The 17,826-nt window shown below is 39.3% G+C and overlaps 2 protein-coding genes across 2 annotated transcripts in view; one reads left to right on the top strand and one right to left on the bottom strand.

Moving 5' to 3' along the window:
• Positions 1 to 1,369, top strand: part of LOC139876453 (glycosyltransferase-like KOBITO 1) — a 5,614-nt gene extending 4,245 nt beyond the window's left edge. The window contains exons 9-11 of the mRNA XM_071863773.1: positions 36 to 82; positions 517 to 604; positions 826 to 1,369. Of these exons, the coding sequence (XP_071719874.1) occupies positions 36 to 82; positions 517 to 604; positions 826 to 1,125 (435 nt within the window). The 3' untranslated portion in view covers positions 1,126 to 1,369. The remainder of the gene's footprint in view (positions 1 to 35; positions 83 to 516; positions 605 to 825) is intronic.
• A 1,295-nt stretch (positions 1,370 to 2,664) lies between these two features.
• Positions 2,665 to 5,764, bottom strand: LOC139875421 (uncharacterized). Its single transcript, XM_071862758.1, has 7 exons — positions 4,996 to 5,764; positions 4,766 to 4,878; positions 4,159 to 4,653; positions 3,416 to 3,478; positions 3,270 to 3,329; positions 3,039 to 3,083; positions 2,665 to 2,706 (listed from the first exon to the last, which is right to left on the bottom strand). The coding sequence occupies exons 1-7, from the start codon at positions 5,762 to 5,764 to the stop codon at positions 2,665 to 2,667; spliced, it is 1,587 nt and encodes a 528-aa protein (XP_071718859.1).
• Positions 5,765 to 17,826: the final 12,062 nt, after the last annotated feature.

Genomic DNA, 17,826 nt, shown 5'->3' with positions numbered 1-17,826 from the left:
AGATTATAGATAAACTTATTGTTGAATTGTTTCAGGCATTTATAGTTGCTTCAACTGCCACAGAAGAAGAAAAACTGAACTGGTAAGCTTTGAAAAGGCTAACATTCTCAATCGCATGAACCTAATATTATTGTGATTCTTCTTACATTGATTTTTTTATTTGTGATTACTTCTGGACTCACTCAGTTAAGTATGATCATTTTAGAGGTGGCAAACTTAACCTGTTTACTTGGTTTCTGGTTTGAAAAGGAATAGGCCAAAGGTGTCCCAATGTGGACATCTTATGCACAAAACTTTTTGAATCTCTTGTATAAGCAGTAAATTATTATTTTCGACTAGAAAAGTTTCTGGTTCCGACCATCATGTCCCCCCTTGAACCATTTTGACCCTTGTAAAAAGTTATTCAGTTTTACCTGGTATTTAGCCGACTCGTTTTGCCACCACTAGTGATGGTAACAGTACAAAGTATACTGAGACTAATTTTCATCTTTTTATTATGCTTCTATCTTTCACCAGGTACCGTGAACACGTAGTGTGGACTGACAAGACAATAAACATAAAGTTACTGAGGAAAGGCATTCTAACTCGCATATATGCTCCATCGGTAAGACTTTTTACAAATTCATATACAATAATCTAACTATTACATAAATCATATTTGTAAATTATTTGACATGTCAACTCCAATTCCTTTTCCATTAATATCTGATTTACAGATTCGGTTATTTACCCATGAATAACTCAAATTTACATCGACAAAACTTTATTATATTGTACACGTTAATTAAGCTCTTAATTACACTGTTAATGTGTGCATTGATTCAGGTTATCATTGAGGGTCTGAAGGAGTCAGGTGTGTTTACTTCTGTGATATCTAAAGCCCCTGCAACTCTTTCAAGGGACACATTTTTAGCGTCTATTGAGAGTAGTAACTCTTCGAGGACTAGTGGGTCCCACTCACAGCCCCCAAGAAAGATTGGAAAAAACACCGAGAATCATTCCCAAGCAACAGTTAGGAAGGCTTTGGAATTTACAGAATTGCCCCTAGTAGCAGTCCCACCGTTGTCTCCCCCTGGCCCCACCATGGAAACACATCAAGACCACCTCATAGTTGAGACCAGATAGTTATAAGTATATGTGTGCTGCTTTAATTCTTTTGTGTATTTTCATGAAGATACAATGGAGTGATTGAAGCATGCAGGCTAATCAGTATAGTCGACTTTGACCCGACTTGATTTGAGTTGACTTTTTGTGGGATATGTGAGCCTATGTCTGTATAGATGTATTTAAAATGTGAAGTAGCATTATATTGATTGATATCTATCTATATACTCATATTTTTGCTCAATTTTGGTGTGAATATTGTGATTGTGATACCTTTATGTCTGCATCTCATTCAAATTTGGTTATGTATATGGATGATGATGATGATGATGATGATGATGATGATATATCCACTAGACCACTACAGTTTTTAGCGATTCCATCAAAATTGTGCATTAAGACTTGTACAGTACAAACCCTCAATGAATGATTTTGTTGGATTTGTCAAAAACTACGATGATGGAATCACAAAAAACTGTGATAAAGCTTATGATAAAACTGATAAAGCTTATGATAGTGTCTCCCATTTATTCGTGTTAAAAGTCCTCCTCTAGATTATGGGAATTAGACCGAAGTATTCCTTATGTATCAAGATATGCATCTGAGCATCTCTAACATTAACTAGTCGGTTCTATTAAACGGCTCTCCAACCAAAGATGGTATCATGAAGACAAAGTGATCCCTCGTCTTCTTTCTTGTTCATCATCCATCGTCATGAAAGTCTTTACTTTAGTAAAATGCTTTCAAATGACTTAAACAATGCTTTCAAACAAGAAAATGAAACACACTCAATTCACCGATGGTACAATTATCTTCGTTCATCTTTCGATCCAAAAAATTGGTTCATATTAATAGAATTTAATCTTTTTTTTTTTAACAAGTATATAGGGTAAGAAGTTTTGATGTGGTTCAGCGGTTGGTGGTCTGCCTCCTGTAGGGGAAGTTAAGAGTTCGACCCTCGTTGGCTACATATTAACCACACAATTTCATCCATGTCATGAAGTACCACTGATGACACCTTTCCCACATCGCGTTGGGGGTAAGGGGGAGGGGTGGTTTTACCGTTCATGCCCCGCATGGGATTGATGCGGCTTTCCTCATGGGTACGCAGTTGGGGGCGGGTATAGAGTATAGCAACTGCAGGAGATATCGCGTGGGTGGTTAAGTCCCCACTCGGTGATCCCAACTAAATGTCGTTAAAAAAAAGGAAGTATATCGGGTAACTTGTTTCTTTCGTCGAGGTTTTATATTATTCCATTATTCTTCGGCTTCTAGAATGGGTGGGCTAATTTTTAATGGTGGAATTTAAATTGGGTCGTCCCAGCCTCGTTGGGTAATTTTTCTTCCGATTGGTTATGTGGAATTGGAATTTAAGCCTCTAAATACAACAACAACAACAACAACAACAACAACAACAACAACAACAATACCCAATCCCATATGAGTGGAGTACGGAGGAGGTGGGATGTAGACAATCCTTCCTCTATCCTAGAATAAAGAGAAATCATTTCTCCACCCCGAGTTAAACACTCACAAGAGCGGAGAAAGTCCTCATTCTCTCTATTCGACGGGTAGAGATATTGCTTTCAAGGGGACCTCCGGCTATAAAGATAGAAAAAAAAGCATGAAATAAATAGATAAAAAATAGTAATAATAAAATAAAATAAAAATAAACAGAGAACGCCATGAAAATTGTAGAATAAATTTTCATAGGTTTTACATCGTGCCTGGAGTTCAATTTAGGCTCTAAGCGGCAGTCAAGTCGACACTAGATCGACGCTTGCTAAAGTCTCGCTTAACAGACCCGTGTATGAAAAAAAAAAAGTAACTATATATATATATATATATATATATATATATATATATATATATATATATATATATATATATATATATATATATATATATATATATATATATATAACTACACGTACCTTATACTGCTGTGCGGGGCCCAAGGCAAAAAGAGAAATGCTACACTAAAAAAATAAAAAAAATATATATAACCACCAATCAACAACCAGAAATACACAAAAACATACATATCAACAAAACAAAAACTACATACAAACATCCATACATCCGCATAAGCATACATACATACATAAATCAGTACCTAAACAAAACAAAAAACAAACATACATGAAACAAACATGCGTACATACATACAAATACACAAACGCACTACCATACAACATACCTATATCCCTACCATACCTATATCCCTAAACATACAAACATAGAAACAAACATAACCATACTTACATATACATTCATACAAAAACATACTTACAAACAACCATAAACATACACCAAGCAAACATATAAGCACACAAAAACAACCATAAACATACATACCCAAAAACATCCTAACCTAAACACGCAAGCAACCACACCAGAGACCCTAAACACGCAAGCATCTATACCAGAAACTCTAAACATGCGTACATACATACCCAAACCACCAAGCATACCCAAATAAAGACGGATCCTGGTTTAATGCAAAGCGCGAAAAAGCACAAAACAAGAAGAAACATACGTACACAACATACAAATCAAAAAAAAAAAAAAAAAAAAAAAAACATAAACACCCAAACCCACATACCCACAAGCACCCCTACCCCCAAACACACAAACATAACAAAGCCTACTCATCTATTCTAATTCTCGCCCTCCACGCGTTCCTATCAGAAGTCATGTCCTCGGTCAGTAAAAGCTCCTTCAAGTCGAGCTTTATTCTATCTTCCCATCTACGTGTCGGTCTACCCCTTCTCCTTACACCGTCCACTGTAAGTGCCTCGACTCTCCTAACAGGTGCAGTAAGGGGTCGCCTCCTCACATGCCCAAACCATCGAAGCCGTTCTTCTCTTAGCTTGTCGATGATGCTTCTAACTTGCAGGTTCTCCCTAAAACACTATTTGGAATCATGTCCAACATCGTCTTACCGCATGTCCACCTAAGCATCCTCATCTCTTCCACCTCCATCCTTCTCTCTTGCGCCTTCGTCATTGGCCAACACTCTGATCCGTATAGCATGGCAGGTCTAATTGCCACCTTGAAGAATTTCCCTTTCAGCTTTAGGGGGATCTTCCTGTCGCATAAGACTCCAGTCGCTGCTCTCCACTTCACCCACCCTACTTTAATACGGTGAGATACATCTTCATCTATCCTCCCTGATTTGTGGAGCATCGAGCCTAGATATCTAAACGAGGTTTGTGGATGCAGGATCTGGTCTCCAATGCAGATGCTCCCTCCATCATCTTGATCATCATTGTTTCTATCGAAATCACATCTAAGATATTCCGTCTTTTGTCTACTAATTTTTAGACCATTACCTTCTAAGGCAACCCTCCATTGCTCCAATCTTCTATTAAGCTCCTCCTTAGATTCGGAAACAAGCACAATATCATCTGCAAAAATTAAGCACCACGGTATACGCTCTTGTATCCCTCGAGAAAGCTCATCAAGAATCAAAGCGAAAAGAAAAAGGGCTAAGGGCCGATCCCTGATGCAGGCCAACTTCAATTGGGAAAACTTCGGTATTTCCCACTGTCGTTCGAACGCAAGACTTCACCCCTTCGTACATATCCCTAATAACACTAATATATCTACTCGGGATACTTCTATCTCTAAGGGTCTTCCAAATCAGGTTTCGTGGAACACAATCGTAGGCCTTTTCCAGGTCTATGAAATCCATCTCAAGGTTCTTTTGCTTTTCTCTATACTTCTCCATAAGGTTCCTAATAATATGGTTAGCCTCTATCGAAGAGCGCCCTGGCATGAAACCAAATTGGTTTTCTGAAACATTTGTTACGCGTCGAAGTCTAGTCTCGATCACTCTCTCCCAAAGCTTCATAGTATGACTAAGTAATTTTATGCCTCTATAGTTACCGCAGGTTTGAGCATCCCCCTTGTTCTTATAGATGGGAATAATCTCGCTCACTCTCCATTCCATGGGCATTTTAGAGCTTTGATACGTCTTGTTGAAAAGGCAAGTCAACCACCTAATACCATCGTCGCCGAGGCACCGCCACACCTCAACGGGGATCTGGTCCAGTCCCGCAGCTTTATTTCTCCCCATCTTTCGTAGTTCCGATCTTACTTCCTCTTGGTTGATCCTCCCACAATCAATGTTGTTCTGAGATTGTTCTATATCAGAATCTTGCGGATCTTCGAGACATTCAGGTCTTCCTCCAGAGAAAAGGGATGCGAAATACTCTTCCTTCACTAAAGTTTTCCCAGCCTCATTTTTGATAAATTTGATGTTATCTAGGTCCCTGCGCCTTCGCTCCCTAGCTTTGGCTATCCTGTAGATATCATTTGCTCCTTCTTTGGAGTCTAGTTTCCTATATACATCTTCATATGCCTTATCTTTTGCACGGGCTACAGCCTTCTTAGCTTCTCTTTTGGCTTCTTTGTATCTCTCTTCAACCCTAGTTCTACCCGCCGGAGTCCCCTCCCGACAAGTGATGAGCTCTCTAAATCTTAGTTGCTTAAGCGCGACTTTGCTTTGAACCTCGTCACTAAGCCACCATGATTCTCTATCCGACCTATGTCCTCTCAATGTTCCTACTGCCACACCTAAGGCTTCCTTGGCTGCCTCTCTAATGGTGTACGCCAGAAAAGTCCATATCTGGTCCGCCTCATTATGAGATGACATTTCCACTTCTGCCTCGACTCTTTCAACAACCAAAGTTTTAAAAGTCTCTGCCTTCTCTCCGTTCAACTTCTTTCATAGGATTTTAGGTTGGACGGGCCTTACGCTCTTAGTGACCCGTCTCCGGAGAACCAAATCCATGACCAACAATCTGTGCTGGGAGGAGCACGTTAAGTCCGTCAGGGCCTTACAGTCCCCACATGTCCTAAGATCCCCTTTGCGGAGTAACAAATAGTCAATCTGGGTACAATGACCCCCGCTATGAAAAGTCGCTAGCTGAGCATTCGTCTTCTTGAAGAACGAATTTGCAACAACCAAATCGTGAGCAACAGCAAAATCGAGAATAGAGAGCCCTTCCTCATTTCTTACTCCGTACCCAAAGCCCCCATGGGCACCCTGATAACCCTCAGCATTCATTCCTATATGACCATTTAGATCCCCCCCCAATGAGTAATCGATGGTCTGGAGGGCACATCCTCACTACCTCGTCTAACGATTCCCATAAGAGTCTCTTTTCAGCTGCGCCAAGGCCCGCATGCGGGGCGTAAGCACTAATGACAGTGTAGGTCACCTCCTGGATTACTAACCTAGCCCACATAATCCTATCGCCCCGTCTACTCACATCCACGACATTCTCGTTATAGGGTGGGCCAATTAAAATTCTAACACCGTTTCTAGCTGCTCTCGATCCCGAGAACCACAGCTTGTAGTCCTGGATCTTAACCGCCCCTCGACCCTTCCACCTAGTCTCTTGGATACACAAAACGTCCACTTTACGTTTACGTAAAGTCTCCACTAGTTCATAACGTTTGCCGGTCAAAGTACCCACATTTCAACTACCTGCTCTAATCCTAACCGGCTTCGCTACCCTATTGCCGCTTCTAAATCCTACAAACATGCCCGCCCCAGAGCTCGAAGGACATGACCTCAAGTAACCATGAGAACGACTAGAGTCTATCTCTCCCTATGAAACGAGCGAAAAAAGACCGGAGAAAATGCAACTAGTAATAACAGTACCGATATAAAAAACAAGACACTAGGTAAAAATTTAATACCGATAAAAAAGTCTAACAGATATCACAAAGGAAATGGACTAATTAGTTAAAATCGTAATACACTATGACAATAATAAATAATATAGCACTATGAAAGTAAAGCAAATAAGGCACATAAAGAAATAGACGAAAAAAATATGGAAAAAAAAGCACGAAAATTAGAAATTAGTAATACAGTAGTAAGCTAATAATAGTTAGGGATATTAGTAACCACAGCCAAGTAAAGCTAAAAAAATTAGTAAACAATACAGCAAAAGACTAATTAAAACAAGTAGGGCTTAAGGAAAAAGGATCAGAGAAACAAACAAAGCCTTGTATAGACAAGGATTCTCCGGCAATGGAGGTTTCCGGCAGTAGCGATTTCCGGCAGCACCAAGGCAGCAAGCGGAGGAATTGGCGGAGTTTCTTGTTTACTAAAAGCTCTTGCTAGTAGACCCGTTTAGTTTAGTTACCTGCGAAAAAAGAAAATGTAACCGGGAATAAAAATTCCGGCGACCTGAGTAGGCGGCGCGTGGCGGCGCGTTTCGGAGCGCTTGCAGGCAAAATTCGTACTCTCAGGTTCAGAAAAATTCTACGAGTTCAAAGGTTTAGGTGGCTACTTCTAATTCTATCGGAGATGGAAGCAATTTCCGATTTAAGTTTAGGGGCTGTTTTATGCTTTTGGTGTAAAAAGTAAGTCAGAGAGAGAGACGTTGTAAAAAGTTCTTGCACGGCAAGGAACAAAGCCTTATTCATCGAAAACTTTCATGTCTGGCTAGCTTAGTTCTTAGTATCAAGTTAAAGGTCTTTCTTTGGGTTTCGAACTTGAGTTTATGTTACTCTCATGAGGACTACATTTATATTAATTCGAGACACATAACCTCAGGCCAAAACGTGCATAGTATATATAGTTTAGTGCTTTCCGAAAATCGACTCGAAGATATGCTTGATCAATTAGCAGGAGCACAATAATTCTCGAAAATCGACTTGAGAAGTGGGTGTCATCAAATTCTCATACGGCCAGGGGATGAATGGAAAACTGCTTTTAAAACCAAGGATGGATTGTATGAATGGCTTGTCATGCCGTTCGGGTTGAGTAACGCAGCAAGTACGTTCATGTGACTTATGAACCATATTGTTAACCCTTTTATTGACAAATTTGTTGTGGTTTATTTTGATGATACTAGTTTATAATGCTAATGAAACTGAGTATCTCAACCATTTGGAGCAAGTACTTGGTGTTCTGCAAGTTAACAAGCTATATATCAATATCAAAAAAGTGTAGTTTCTTGCAAACCCAACTCGTTTTTCTCGAGGTTTTTATAAGTGAAGTTTGAATCCGGTGGATGGAGAAAAGATTCGGGCAAATCGTGACTGGACGGTACCCAAGACAGTCACGGAGATACGTATTTTCCATGGGCTAGCGACATTTTATCGACGTTTTATACGTGACTTTAGCTTAATAACTTCACATCTCACAGATTGCATGAAAAAGTGAAAATTTACATGGGCTAAGGATCAAGATGAAAGCTTCATGGTCATAAAAGAAAAATTATGTACGGTACTAGCACTTCTCGACTTCAATAAAGTATTTATGGTTGAGTGTGACGCTTGTGGAGTAGGAATTGGCGCCGTGTTATCACAGGAGGGGTGCCCGATCGCATATTTCAGTGAGAAGCTAAGTGAGATAAGACAACGATGGTCGAATTACAATCAAGAATTTTATTCGGTTTTTCGAGCCCTCAAACATTGGGAACACTACCTTGTGAAAGATCAATTCATGCTATACATTGATCACCAAGCTCTCAAATACATTCATAGTCTAAAGAGTATCAACAAGATGAATGCTCGTTGGGTTGCCTATCTTCAACAGTTTCCTTTCGTTCTCAAGCAAATCAGGTAAGCAAAACCAAGTAGCCGATTCCTTGAGTAGGCGTGCATCCTTAGTCGTTATTATGATGCAAGAAGTTACAGGTTCGAAGTTTTTCGAGAATTATATGAAGATGATGTTGATTTTATGTCGATTTGGAGTAGCTTACCATGCGATGACTACTTCAATCATGATGGTTATTGACTTATTTCAAAGGAATCGTTATGTATTCCACATTGCTCGTTGCGAGAAAAACTCAGGGATTTACATGGTGATGGATTAAGAGGTCATCTTGATCGTGAAAAGACTATTGCTGCTCTTGAAGCTCGCTACTATTGGCCACAATTCAAACGAGATGTTGGTAAGTTTGTTCGAAGGTGTCAAACGAGTCAAACATCCAAGGGGCTCTCCCAAAACACTGGCTTGTATATGCCGTTACCCGTTCCCAATGCTATACGGAATATATGTCCATGGATTTTGTACTTAAACTTCCACTAACTCAACGAGGAGTTGACTCTATCTTCGTCATGGTTGGCCGATTCTCCAGGATGGTGCACTTTATTCCTTGTAAAAAGACATCATGTTCATCTCATGTTACCCGACTATTTTTTTTGTAAAGTTGTTAGTTTACATGGGTACCACAGTCCATTGTGTCTGACCGAGATACACGATGCTTAAGCCACGCGCAAACGGATGGACAAACGGAAGTGGTAAATCGCACTTTTGTAAATCTTCTTCGGTGTATCTGTGGTGACCGATACATGATTCATTAGTTCATTTTAGGTTGAATTGAACATATATTGAAGATGTAATTCGGACCTTAGATCATACGTTGTATCTAGATTAATGGCGGAAACACTAATTAGAATGAGTCGAATACGTATTAGACTAACGGGATCAAATTAACCAATGAATAATTGATAGAATTGATGCCTAAGACTGTGTATTCGGTTGGTAAGGGTTTTGGGACGATTAGCAGCAAGTAATACGACGGCCTAAGGGTTTATGGTGTGTAACCTAACACAAAACCACGAAACCCGTATTTATACTAAATACAGTGACCATCGGCCGGTGGTCTGGGACCTTCGGCCGATGGTGACAGTCCCTCGACCGATGGTCCCTACCATCGGTCGATGGTCTTGAGCAGCCAACCGACTGCTTAACCTATTCACGACATTATACTAAGCATCATAAACACAAAGTATAAGTGTCCACGTACATATATGACTGAAATATCAAGTACATAACAAATAGAACAATAAACGTAATAGAACTCGGGATTTATACACCAACAAACTCCCCCTAAGACCTAGTTCTATTCCATAAGACTTCAGTCATCATACGGATCGATCACCATGTTGTTCAAGTAGCACAGCTTAGCCACTTTAACATACTGTTCAGCCTGTACCCTGTTTTCACGACGATAAAGCATACGGTTATAGTACAAAGTAAAAATATCAGCTTCGGTACAGTTCCTTAACCAGATCGGATCCAACACACGAATACAATCGATATCATCTTCCTTCAGCTTATCTAAAACAATCACAGCTTCCTCAGAACGATCATCATAAAACCACCAACGAAATCTCTGACTCCAATTCTGCGGCAATTTTCTTAACGGAACCTTCTTCATAGTCTTTGCCGGCTTATACTTCAAAATTTGTCGAGATACTCCACTAATAGGATCAACACTTTACTTAATCCTCGGATACTGTGGTCTAAAATCCTTCCAGTTATTCGAATTGTACGCGATTCGAATTTTCTTAACCAACAATGATGAGCGATCGTTCATTCCACAATACAACATCTTTAACCTGGCAATCTGCATAAGCTCAAAATACGGCAGTGACTTGAACTCATGACCATGTTTGATGTAGTCAACTCCAAACTCTCGTTTAATTGCAAACATGTTGAATTCTTCAATGTATGCCCAGGCCAAGATCCTTCCTTTCGCACCTTTCCTCAAATTTATCATCTTCAAATACTTTGGCTCAAGCTTCGGTTTTTCACAATACTTTCGAATCCTCAAGATATCACGCCAGTCAGCTTCTAACTTCGCAGCAACCTCATCATTATACTTGACTGGCAAGAACCCTTCAGGCAAAACCTCAGTTCTCTCTTTCTCTTTACACCTTCGATTCAAAACTTCGTCATCTGTTCTAAACAACTCCTCAAAACCAGGAAGATCTTCATTCCTATCATTCATATACGTAGGATATTCTTCAAAAGTAACATCTTCCATTAAACCATCAACTTCCCCATCATCGATATCCTTAGAAATCTCAGGGCCAAAAGAATCATCCTCTGATGGAGGATCATCGGACTGTGCGTCAGCAGCTTTAGCTTCTTCTTGCTCTAGACGCACCAGCTCGTCCAGCTCAGCTCTGGTGAAGTTGTGAGGGATCTCCCCCTCCTCTAAATCATCATAAACAACAGAATGCTTGAGCTCATCCTGTTTAGACAAGAATTCACTAAAACTATAATCAATTTGTAAAGGAATTACTGACAGTGCTGTTTCTTTTGAAGTACCAGGAGCCACCACCATTTGAACATCAGTTTCTCCCTCTGGCAATTCAACCAGATCAAACTTCTCTTCCCAAGCAGTAATCCTAGCCAAAGCCGACTCTGCCACTTTTCTAGCTTCAGAAGCTTCTTTCTTTGCAGCAGTTAACAACAATGATTGATCACCAACTTTCTTCTGTAACAAATCAACCTGAGTTCTCAACCTAGTAACATCCTCAGTTTTCACACGATTCTCTTCTCTCAACTCCTCCACTTTCGCATCCATATCCTTCTTCATTCTCAGATTATCAGCCATAGCTTGAACATACAAATCATTCAGATTCTGAAGCGCAGATGAACTAACTCCTCCTTCTGCTCCTGTATGTGGTGCCTCCGGAGTTGGAGTAGACACAGTCTCTTGAGACAATTGTTGAACAATTGGCGGTGATTGATGTTGCGGTTGAGTTTGTTGCCGTGGCTGACTTTGTTGCTGTTGTTGACTTTGTGCTTGAGTAGGTGCAGTTCTTTGTGTAGCACCTGTAGCAGAACCACCTGGATTCTTCAAAACCAACTTAAACCTCTTGCTCGGTCTCATCTTTGTTGAAACCTGAGAACCTTCATCTTCTACCAGACGTCTCCTCTCACCTCTAGGAGCTTCTTCACCAGTACCAGTATTAACATCAACGGGCTCATCAGCCAAACCTCCAGTACCAGAACCACCTGTACCCTGAGTATTCATCGACTGATCAACCTCTTCATCACTGTTTGCTAGCTCAAAATCAGGCTCATGACCAGATAGACTGTTCTCATTCCTCCACTTCTTGCCTGGTGGACATTGATAATCTTCCCTCGCAAGATGACACACCAGCTTTCCATCACTAGCACTCTTCTTCTGATTTAATCGATTAAACGTAAGATCAGTCATATGTTTCAGCTTGATGACGTCCTTCTTTGATCTCGGTAGATCCATAGTTTGAGCATTAATCATTATCTGCAGGAACCTCGGATAAATCAAGTATTGTAGGCTCGTAACATTCTCCATCAACAGATCAAAGATAACACCCGAAAAATTGAAATCAGCTTTCAGAATCAAGGCAGCAAACATTCCCTGATAAATCTCACTCAGCTCATCAAATCCGCCTTGTAACGTACTCAAACACTTAACAATCACTAAAGACAGATATCTGTACGGTGGAGTAAATCCGCTTCTTTTGATCGTATCACGTGTAATATCACCAGCATACTCACATCTCAGCACACATCCAGTAATCTTAGTCTTCGACAGTCTCTTGGGCATTTTCTCATCATCCTCAAACAAAAACGTGTTCCGAATAGTATACTCAGATATCTTAACCTCTTGATCACATACTCGACTTACTATCACAGGATTATTATCAACAGTTTCCACTCTAGCGTTAGCCCAGAATTCTCTCTGATGAGAATAGTAAGCAGTACATGGCATTGACACCGCAGCAAATATCCTTGAACGTTTCAAAAATTCAATCACAGTCTTGTACTTGCTAGCATTTGGACCTTTGTCATTTAGACACGCCATCAGATTAGAGTTAGGGCTCGCCTTCAACCCTGGAAGATTAGCAGATGTGGGTCCCCCTGATGATTCAGTCTCAGAACTGTGGACAGCTTGTTCTTGATCCATTTGTGCACCTGACATGATTAACAAAAACTGCAAACACAATTCTTAATCAGCGTTAAATTCATGAGTAATTAAGTATCACTGATTTATCATCACAGAACATATCACATTAATACGATCACGGTTACATAATCACATGTTCAAAGTTAGATCATTACAGACATAAGATACCGTATCAATGCTAACAGGCTAGCATTATCAAATTACACAATAATCTGAAAATAATCAAACATAAACATAACATCAGAATCAATCATCCCATTATGGGATCCTCTGGCACTAACTTTTCTTCATGTTAAATCACACCAAGTTTCTCAAACAAGTTATACAGTAAAGCTGCATATGGGAATGGTTCTTCTGATTCAAGAAAATCTTTCATCACATGAATGAGAAAGTGTCCCACATTCACTTGAATACCCTCTAGTAGGCAATATAGAAACAAGACTTCAGTACCAGACAGCAAATGATCTCCTTCTCTCCTAAAAGTCACATTTCTTTTGATGATTCTCAAATGTATCTCATATTGTGGCAAGATATCTTCATCACTAACCTCAACTCTACCAGTATACACTACCTTCTCTGGCTTGCATATCCTAACAATAACATCTGACAATCTGAATCTACTGGGAATCTTTCTGATATCTTTGCTAGGGTACAGTATCTTAACCCCAGTATGAGGAACGTTTAACAGGTTTGAGAATTCCTCTAAAGTCCACCTATACTGTTGATTAAATAGACCCGAGTGTACAAACTTCTTCTTACCATCCTCTAAAGCAACATTGGCGTAAAATTCTCTAAGTAGAGCAGGACAGTAATAATCCCCAATATCTATGAAAGCCTGACACCCAATCTGTTCCCAAGGACTATAAGTCTGTCGAGTCGCAATGACCTTTTGTTCTACTAAGATTGGTCGATATCTAGCTAGGATTCTCCTACGGTCGATGTTGAACATCCATTGACCAACAAATGAGCCACCTGACATTCTAATACAAACTACAAACACTAGCATTAGATGGGCATCACAGAAATTATCAGAGACCAATCATTCAATGAAAATTAATCAAAATAATCTACCATCGGTCCAACAGAATGACCATCGGTCGATGGTGGAGACCATCGGTCCGATGGTCTAGACCTACGGCAGATGGTCTAACCACATAGACACACTGGTCAAATAACGACCTTCGGTCGAGTGACAAGATGTCCGGCCGATCGATGGACACCATCGGTCGATGGTCAGAGACCCTCGGCCGGAGGTAGTTCATCAGATCTGTGACTCGAAATTGATCAAATCGTCCGATTTGACATTTCTAGTTCAAATTCCTGTTATAACAGATGCTAAAGGGGCCGTTTATCATACATCAAACATCAATTTCAACAGATCTCAAATAAAACTCATCCGATTTAAAGTTTATACTTCGAACACTAAATCATCGATTACAAACAAACGATTAAGAGTTATGTTACCTTGTTTACGGCGCTAAGATCACAAAGAAAAGATGAATAATAAAAACTGGATCAAAACCTTTCTCCTTAACTTCAGAAAATTAGGGTAAAATCACACAATTTTGGCCAGAGTGACTGACCCGTTCGTCGCTGGGTCCTTTTATACCCTGTCAGTGACCATCGGCCGATGGTCAAGTCCGTCGGCCCGATGGTCTTGACACTCGGGCGAGGGTCTGAGTCCATCGGCCGGATGTAAGGACTGTCGGCCGGTGGTCTGACATTTGAAAACTTTTAAAACTTAACACTTTTCAATATCAGACTTTTACCCATTTACACTAACTCCCCCTGGGACTGATCTCCACAATAAAAAACATCACGCTTTGTTCCTTTAAGCTCAAAACAACTTATATTCAAAACAATAAGAAACCTAAGGTTCCTTTCACAGTAAACCTTACCCAGAACTGAGTTGTGGACTTAAAAGATGAAATATAAATGCACATGCAACTAACACATGAATGCAAACTAATTCAGAAATGCATGCTCATGCAAATACACAAAGCAAATAACTGTACAAGATCAAGTGTATCATGATCAGCAATATAATAACAGATATAATCAGTAACATTTAACCTTTTAGATCTGTGGATAATAAACCTTTAACATCAGTTTCATAAAGCATTAACATTAACAAATTCATGATGTTATCAGCATAGGAACAAATAATGCTGCTTATCATCAGTCACACTTCCAGAAGAATAACATATCTATTGTGAGTTGGCATATAAAATTGATTGAATCCTTTTGATTCGGGGATCAGAACTGAACTATATTGACATGTTATTCCATAGTTCATTCACGAACTTATTCATTAAAGCATATACAGAACAACCTTCAAATATATCAATAAACATTCATCAACTTTCACCCTAGACTTCGATGATCACGTTAGATTAATTACTTTAACATTTTTCAATGTCAGATTTACATCACAAAGTCAGTCCTCGTTTGAGATCGCACGATTTCTCGGGTAGAACAATTGAGCACAAACCTGTTGACGCTGTCCTCTTATCACATCAATGTACTTTCAATTCTATTGAACAGAACCATCTCACGATGTTTCTAGCAACCCTGTCAGCCTTTGGTTTCTACCTTAAACTTATACCTTTCGTTTCAGATAACATTGTTAATCTCAAATTTATTGCATACTCTGTTAAGGACGCATACCGGCCGCTATAAACCCCATACTTAAACGGAAATAGTATGATGTATGGTGTTGGATGGATGGAAGTGATATAAATATTTGAGTGATGGAACGCTAAGATACCTTCCAGAAGATATTCCCTCTATCCAGGTCAATAGGCACAATCCCATATCACAGACAAAAGATGTAAAGTTCACTAATTGAGATGTGAACTAAATGATTTAAGTTCTCTATATCTGATGATCTGATAAATTCTCCCCCTCGGATGTAGATAACGAAATCGTTCAAATAAGTCTCCGATTGGAATGTATGTTGTCTCAAACATTGATAACCGAGAAATCTCTGAAACTCTGTTCAATTCTTGATCCATGATTCTCTTGCAGCTATGTAGTGCATCATGTTATTTACAAATTGAAATAAATACATAAATAAACATAAGCAATTCTTGTTCAATTTTTTTTTTTTTTTTTTTTTTTTTTTTGGATTTTCTGATGTTGCATTTTCTCCTTACAATACATAAACAAAATAAATAAATAAATGATTACAACTAAACATGATGATGACGCACCACTGTCTTTGACATTTGTTATAACTGCACGGAAAACCAATCTTCGTATGTGGAAATCTAGAACCCGATGATGTTGCCTTTTAAAAATCATTCTGTGTCTGTGATACAAAACTGCACTTCTCAACCCTTTTAGAGAAAACACCTCCCTTTGGGTACCCGATATGTATGTTGTTGGATTTCGGTCCAAGTAATAAAGGTAAATAGAAACAAGTATGCATCCTAGACAAAATATGCTCACCTTGGGGACTCACAAAATTATCCTTTTGCTACCGAGTATAAATCGTAGTAGGGGAGACCTCAACCGTCTGTCGAGTTTCTGTTCAATCATTTCTCGGTACATATTCAGTGATAAGTAGGTGACTACCCTCAACCGCTGTAAACCTTTCCACAATTTCCTCATCATGATATTTACGCGTTATTAGTGTGATCATCTCTATCTAGAATTAGATCAATAAAGTTTACCAACATATTATCAATCATCCTGTATTACTTGTTTTTCACAACTTACATGTCAGTTCAGTATTGCAATCACTTCCCCACAAACATAACAAGCAACTCATTTTCTGATTTTTCACTTTTTATGGATTTTCTATTTTTCTAATTTTTATTTGTTTTTCTGGTTTTTCAATTTTTATGGCTTTTTGATTTTCTCTGTACAAAAGCATAAAACTATCTAAAAACATAAGCAAACATGCAAATTTTAGTAAAACTAATCTATCATGCAAACGAAAAATGCAAATGATCTAGAAGCTATCATGCAAAACTATTCAAACTCTACAAGCAGTTTCTAACCATTCACAACTCAGTCTCAGGCTTAGATTCCTCTGTGTCAGGTACCTCAGTTTCAGGAATTTCAGTTTCAGGAACTACATCTTGAAGCAACTTAACACCTATCTCATTTAATAGAAATTCAAAACGTGGTTTATCAAAAGCTTTTGTGAAGAGATCAGCCCTTTGGGCTGTAGTGTCAATTTGCACTACATCAATTAACTTTTTCTCATAGCAATCTCTAATGAAATGGTATTTAATCCCTATATGTTTCGTTTTAGAGTGATTTACGGGATTCTTAGTGACAGCTATGGCAGCAGTATTATCAACATAAATAGGAGTGTTAGAGATTTTCAAACCATAGTCACGTAGTTGCTGTTGTATCCAGATAACCTGTGATGTACAGCTGGCCGCGGCAATATATTCTGCTTCACAAGTGGACTGAGCCACTGCTGTCTGCTTCTTACACTGCCAGGTTACTAGTTTGCTACCAAGAAATTGACACCCTCCTGATGTTGACTTGAAATCTTTCTTGCAACCTCCATAGTCTGAATCACTGTACGCTGTGAGATCAAAACCATCCTCACACGGATACCATAACCCTAAGCTGGGAGTATCTTTTAGATACCTCGGAATCTTCTTGACCACTAACATATGATGAACATTAGGGTTTGCCTGATAACGAGCACACAGGCACACCGCAAACATTATATCTGGTCTAGAAGCAGTTAGGTACATTAGAGAACCTATGATAGCCTTGTACAAAGTAGGGTCCACTGGAGCACCCTCCTTATCTGGTGAAATCCCATGATTAACCGACAACGGAGTCTTAGCTGGTCTCTCTGTATCTACCTGAAAGCGCTTAAGGATATCAGCAACATACTTCGTCTGATGTAAGAAGATGCCTTTATCCGTTTGAGCTACCTGCAAACCTAAGAAAAACTTAATAGTTCCCATGGAACTCATCTTAAACTTCCGTTGCATAACCTTCTCGAACTCATCAACCATACTCTGATCTGTAG

The sequence above is a fragment of the Rutidosis leptorrhynchoides genome, chromosome 11 (genome assembly GCF_046630445.1).
Source record: "Rutidosis leptorrhynchoides isolate AG116_Rl617_1_P2 chromosome 11, CSIRO_AGI_Rlap_v1, whole genome shotgun sequence".
NCBI classification, from domain to species: domain Eukaryota; kingdom Viridiplantae; phylum Streptophyta; class Magnoliopsida; order Asterales; family Asteraceae; genus Rutidosis; species Rutidosis leptorrhynchoides.
The sequence above is the reverse complement of the archived record's forward strand: the minus strand, read 5'-3'. Positions and strand labels throughout refer to the sequence as shown.